Source organism: Papaver somniferum, chromosome 7 (assembly GCF_003573695.1).
Source record: "Papaver somniferum cultivar HN1 chromosome 7, ASM357369v1, whole genome shotgun sequence".
Taxonomy (NCBI): Eukaryota; Viridiplantae; Streptophyta; class Magnoliopsida; order Ranunculales; family Papaveraceae; genus Papaver; species Papaver somniferum.
This window is the reverse complement of record NC_039364.1, coordinates 3,764,992-3,770,991: the sequence shown is the minus strand read 5'-3', so window position 1 is coordinate 3,770,991 and position 6,000 is coordinate 3,764,992. Positions and strand designations below refer to the sequence as shown.

The 6,000-nt window shown below is 37.2% G+C and overlaps 2 protein-coding genes across 2 annotated transcripts; one reads left to right on the top strand and one right to left on the bottom strand.

Moving 5' to 3' along the window:
* The first annotated feature begins 657 nt into the window (after positions 1-657).
* Positions 658-2,845, top strand: LOC113296415. The gene is made up of 3 exons (XM_026544723.1): positions 658-726; positions 1,245-1,569; positions 2,592-2,845. Coding segments are annotated over exons 2-3 (315 nt in total). The 5' UTR covers positions 658-726; positions 1,245-1,255; the 3' UTR covers positions 2,593-2,845.
* Positions 2,846-3,975: 1,130 nt separating this feature from the next.
* LOC113293931 (F-box protein At3g07870-like) lies at positions 3,976-5,301 on the bottom strand. Its single transcript, XM_026542373.1, has one exon. The coding sequence runs from the start codon at positions 5,299-5,301 to the stop codon at positions 3,976-3,978; it is 1,326 nt and encodes a 441-aa protein (XP_026398158.1).
* Positions 5,302-6,000: the final 699 nt, after the last annotated feature.

The window sequence follows — 6,000 nt, the reverse complement described above, 5'->3', positions numbered from 1 at the left end:
GCATTTACCCATACTGGAAGCTCAGCAGTAGGTTTTTAAGTTTTCAGCTCAACATCAGTAACAAGTAAAGCTTCTGATAAAGGATGTAATATAGTTGCATGAGCAATATAATCAGATGGAAGTGCTTTCTTCTTAGAAATACCACTTCTCGAACGAGTAGCAATAGTTCTTGTAGGTAAAGAGGTAGTATTAATTGAAGGTTCAAAAGTAGTAGTCTCAGTCTCAGCTGCAAAATTCAAAACCCTTTTCTTCCTATCTCTCAATAATAATTCTCCTAAAAAACACTTTTAAATTTAACCTAATAATTATTAATTAACTTAACTTAATTATTTAATTAACTGATCATTAAACTAATTAATTTTACACTAATTTAATTAGAAAGAATAATTTTAGTATTAACATAAATACCTAGCTAAGGGATAACTTAGGATTACTTCATAATGATCACCTAAAATTGAAATGATGGTCCACATAAAAAAGGAATAATGCCCAAAAAAACCGTTCTAAATTTAGGGTTATCTAATGGGCCTAAACCTAAAATGGATCATTTTGTGACCGTTTAATCTAACGGTTCATCAAGTAAACCTAAAATCTAGAGATGACATTAGTCTACACATTTAGGCTGAACAGTATAAATCACACTGAGGTCTTCTATTTCGTTTATCCGCCGAAATTTTATTTGTTGTGAGAGAAATTTTATTACAGCAAATTGCTTCACATTTCAAGGTAAGTTATTAAATTTTTGAAGATTCTTATAAGCATCTAGATAAAATTTCTTCATATTTCTGTTAATAACATTCAATAAATTTTCGATCTGTTTTATTTTTGTCTTTTATAAGATTGTTATCTCTACATATTGCTTAAAAAAAAAATTCTGTAATTTTAGGTTAGATATTGATTTGCTTGTTTTGGAAGGCATTTCTGTGTTTTAGGAGTTTGATTTATTTATTTGGGAAACTTTTCTGTTATGAACCATATGTTTTGCTACAAAGCATCTTGTTAATAAGTAGATTATGTAGAGAAACGGGCATCTTGTTTGTAGATAGATTATGCAGAGAAACGAAAATATTTGAGATAGTTTTGAAAATCTATTAAAGGGAAAATATTAGTTTTGATATCTTGAAGTCCCTTAAAGTTAATTTGGGATTAAGCTTTTGGAAACTTTCCTTCATAGTTAATTAGATAAATCATGTTTTTATAGTTGCTGGATGCGATGAATTATTTTTGGTTTGCTGTTGGAGCAGGAAAGTACAATATGGATCAGGCATTGTTGGACGCTAAATATTTGTTAGACGATGCTGTTAAATACGGATCCAACTTACACCAGCCAAATGGTACTCTCGGCGGAAAGATGGTCACAAGCATTCAGGCTTATGTCGATATCATCGACAACTATAATATGCAAGTCGATGACGTGGAGGCGGCTGAAGGGCTTATTGATTTCATTAATGCAGCCGTTGCTGCGCCGGGCAGCAACGGACACCTTACCTCTATCTTGCTTGATCGTCTTCGAACTTTCACGAAGTCCTACCTGGCGTCAATTAAGCAACAACGCGGGGATGCTGATTGGTGAGGTTTTGCTTTAATATCCTCTGAGCTTTGATATCGTTGAGGTTTCATTTTTTCCTTCTTACTTTCCGTCACGCATTGTACTAGCAGTTGTTCTTTCTACTTATGACTGACCTGGGATTAGTAGACTTGATTTTTATTACCTTTTACTTCCTTATTTTGTTGATGGTCATTTTCAATCACCTTTTGACCAACATAGATACCTAAATGCCTTGCATGACTGATATTATAATGGAGGTTGTGGGCCTGTGTCCATAACATTTAGACTATGGTTAATGACAGGTTTTGTTAAATTATTCATGTTGTGGTATCTTCACCCGTCTTTAGGAGGATGCCATGTATATCATGTAAATGCTGAGCAGTATGCATGTTGGCTAGTTTTGGTGAGAAGAGTGATTGTTGTTTATGGATCGCTAAGTTGGAACTTTTAGCTGCTGCCTATCAAAGTCTTGATATGATGCAAATTCACTTTTATTTTTGATAGCCACTGTCTTCTGATGTTCCTGTCACAGCTTTTGATTCCCTGTTTTGTTTCCTAATTTGCTACAACTTTAGCTGCTTACCTGTATTATGTGGAAACTTTTAAGCTGATATCCATCTTTTAAGCTGCTACCATCCTTTGTGAAGTGACTCTGCCATTTGGTGATAAGGCTAGGGTTGTGTGTGGTTGGTTAGATTGAAACTTTTAAGCTGCTGCGCATCAATGTTTTGATGTGACACCAATTCACTTGATGGCCACTGTCGTTTTATGTCCCATTTTTTGTTACCCTTCCCTGTTTTGTTTGCCTAAGATAGTTGCCTTGCGTGCCTGATATAATAGTGGAGGTTGTGGCCTGTGTCAATAACTATTAGACTATGTTGTGATTCCTCCTTGACTTATTTTTATATCCTATACCCCCTGTTTTGTTTGCTGGTTTACTACAACTTTACATGCTTTCCGGGATTTCTTTTCTGTGTTCGCACCTTTGAGCTTCTAGATGCAGAGAGAAAATTTTAACCTCCTGTTTCCTTTAAAACTGCAGATCTCATGTGTATGAATTGGTCGTGTCAGTGGTGCTAGCTCGTCGGCTAGTCAACTGTGAAAGTACTTCTGAACGCACTCAATTCTGTCTGAAACTCTGTTTTCTTTATCTATTCCCAAAAGATTTTTTTAAAATCATTTTGAGGTTAAAACAATGTTAAGTTTCTGTTGAATGGTTATGTTAGTTTTATCATTTCAATAGTAAACACTGGAGTTACTTTTGTTTGTATTGGATTGATGGTCTTACGTTATTTTCTATTGAGGGTGGTATGGGTTGAACCGCTCTCCTTAACCGAGATGTCGATAGGAAATTATTCCAATAGTAGATCTTTTCACTTGGTGTTGGTTCATGGTAGATACTTATGGATATTAGGGGCAAGGGTTGTTGTACCTAAGAAGTGTGTAATTGAACTCAGTTTTTGGTTCTTGTACCTAGTAAGCATTTGTACGCACCATAGTAGTATCCCCTATTGTGAAAATCTACGAATTAATAGTCGATGAATCATTCTATTTTTATTTATCCATGCGAAAGTCTACTCTGGAAGAGGAGGAAGCTTGAGGTAGTTAGCACAAGTTGTCAAAGTACTCGCAAGTCTACGGAAATCTTGCTGTTGGTCAAAACTTTTAAGTTTACTGAAGGGTATAGATTCTAATTCAGCTGAACAAAATACAGATGAAATAAGGACAGATTTGCTAATTTCAGATTTAAATGCATATTTGGAAGGATCCAGATTCCAGAGAAAGCTTATAGAGAAGGTCCATAACTCGTCCATCTTGAAGTACCTTGGCAACAACCTTCCCAGATGAAAAAATGACGATCCCATGGTGCGTAGCTGACAATGGATGAGGGAAGTCCTGAAAAAATAGGCCGTATTTCTAACACGTCGTATCCCCATACCAAATGCGGATCCGATTGCCAATCCAGCTCACCAAAAATAATATCCTTCAATGCTCAAGTTTAGCTCAACAAAAATTGATTTTAATTTTGTGATCGAGAACATAAAACAACTGTTACTGTCAGGGGGGGCTACAGCCAGGTTTAGTCAACCTGTGGCTCCGCCCCTGGTCAATCAGAACTACACTCGATGATTGAAGATGTGATAAACCGTTTCCCTAACAATTACATATCTCTTCACTCTCAATTCTGTTTTTTCTTCCACTTTGTCTCTGTTCTACCACTAACAAAACCAGAGTCGTTATTGCAATTGGAAACAAGTTCTGTCCATGAATTCTCACTTTTTCTTTGTGGGTTTTCTGAAAGCTTGGTTTTAGATCAACAATGTTCTACATAAAAACCACCTTCTCTTTTTGATTGAACAACAAGGTTAATCAATAATGGTCTTGCATCACAAATTTAAATAAGCACATAATGAGAGGGATAGCCATTATGACCCGAGTCTGAAATATTTCGTATCAATCTCCTCATCCAGAGAACCTCGACCTATATCATCAATAACATTATCCAATGGAGTACGAACTCCGCATGGTCGAACCGTGTACTTCTTTGATTTTTCGCCCATAGCTTCCAAAGATGCAAATGTATTTACGTGACTAATTGCTTCAACAGCTTCCAAACAGTCCGCTGATGCTTGGTTGGAAATCATCTTCAAAACTGTTGTCTTCGGGTCATAACAATATAGCACAGATTCAGCAAATAATAATATGATTTCTCCCTTTATTGTAAGTAAAACAGGCTGCAACTTCCTTGTACGAGTACCTACTACGGATTCATAATCTATATCAAACTCCTTACGCCAGGTCTCCTTTGAGTCGCTACTTCTCATCAACGACCAGATTTCTACACGTAATTTATTATCGATATAAACACACAAATGGCTTCCCAGTCCCACAATTCCACATCTATCTCCCTTCCCACGCTTTTCCATACGAGGAGGGGCAGATTGCTTTCGAAACTCCTCATCATCCAAATCAAAGGCCACAACGAAGTTGCGGCAAGTCCAATAGATAGCTTCATTGGCATAGGTACCAATACCCCCACTCATTGTTGCCAGTGCATAGGGAACTTTACCAATCGCTCTCCACCCACAACCACTGCCAAGTGTGTACACTTGGACATTTCCTTCCTTACCATCGAGGTAGTGGATTCTAACAACCTTGTACTCATTGGTTGACCTTACATACCCAAATCCACATGCTATACGACCATACATGTCGACCTTTCCTTCCTCTATAAGCACAGGATCAACGTCTTCTTTCTGTACAACTAGTTGAGGAAGATAAACATATTCTCTGGTAAGGGGATTTCCAATATAGATGGGATCTATAATTGAATGGTGGATTTGAAATGTACAAACCAAACCATTGGAGGAGCCAACTAAGTGACGACACATAGGCTCCTCGTGCATAGGAGGATGATAGATCCTTTTCAGATTTTGGTTGTAAACGTATTTCTCATCAACGCTAATCTTGTCACTTGGTTGTCCTCCATGGAAAAGTAAAGTTTTGTATACAATGGGATCGTTGGTGCGACCAGCAAAAAAGAGACATGGCTCCATCTTAGCGGCTAGATTATCATTGCCATCGTCGCCACCTTGGAGATGGTTAAGTTGGTGACCGAGGTGCATTTTAGCGAAGTTACTTTCCCGAATGAGAGTTACCCATTTCCTACAGACTAATTTGCACTGTAAGACCGATTCAGCTGGAACCCGAGAAACGATAGCTTGTATCATATCTGAGGGAAGAGACTCCATAGATGCTTGTTGAACTAATAACAAAAATCAAAAAACCAACCAATAAAGTAGAAAAAATCTATCTAGGTTTGGATAAAAACTTTGGTGGATGTGCTTCTCTACAATGCCAGAATTTAGCTAGTTTGAGAAAGAAAAAAAACTTAGGTGGATGTGTGTTTTCTACAATGGGAGACCTTGTTCTTATTTATAGGCTTCAATGATGCCATAACAACACAAAGACTGAGAAAAAGAAATCATCAAAACTAGGAAACAGAACTGAACTAGAAAAGAAAAACACGTAGTTTAGCAATCAAAGTAAAACCTAGGACAACAGAATTCTAATACCTCCGGCATTATCACGTCATAAAATGCTTCAGACCTTAAAACCTTCCACGTATACCAAGCAAACAATCACAGCCGAGTATGAGATATCCATTCGGTCAGCAAACGAGGTTAGCCACAAAATACAGAGCATCCGTTAGATCATTTCTACAAACGACCCACCGATCCGAATTTAACCATACACTAGAAGGGCAGATCTACAATTCGCTATTCATACCGAAACCTAAATCTGATTTTCAGCAGTCACTGACAGAGACATCTGTAATCTCAAAAATCATCACGATAATCCATCGACTGGAAACCATATCAACAAATTCGTGGCCGATTCCTCAAAAGCGCCAAATTATGGGTTTAAATGTTTTTAGATTAGATCTTCTG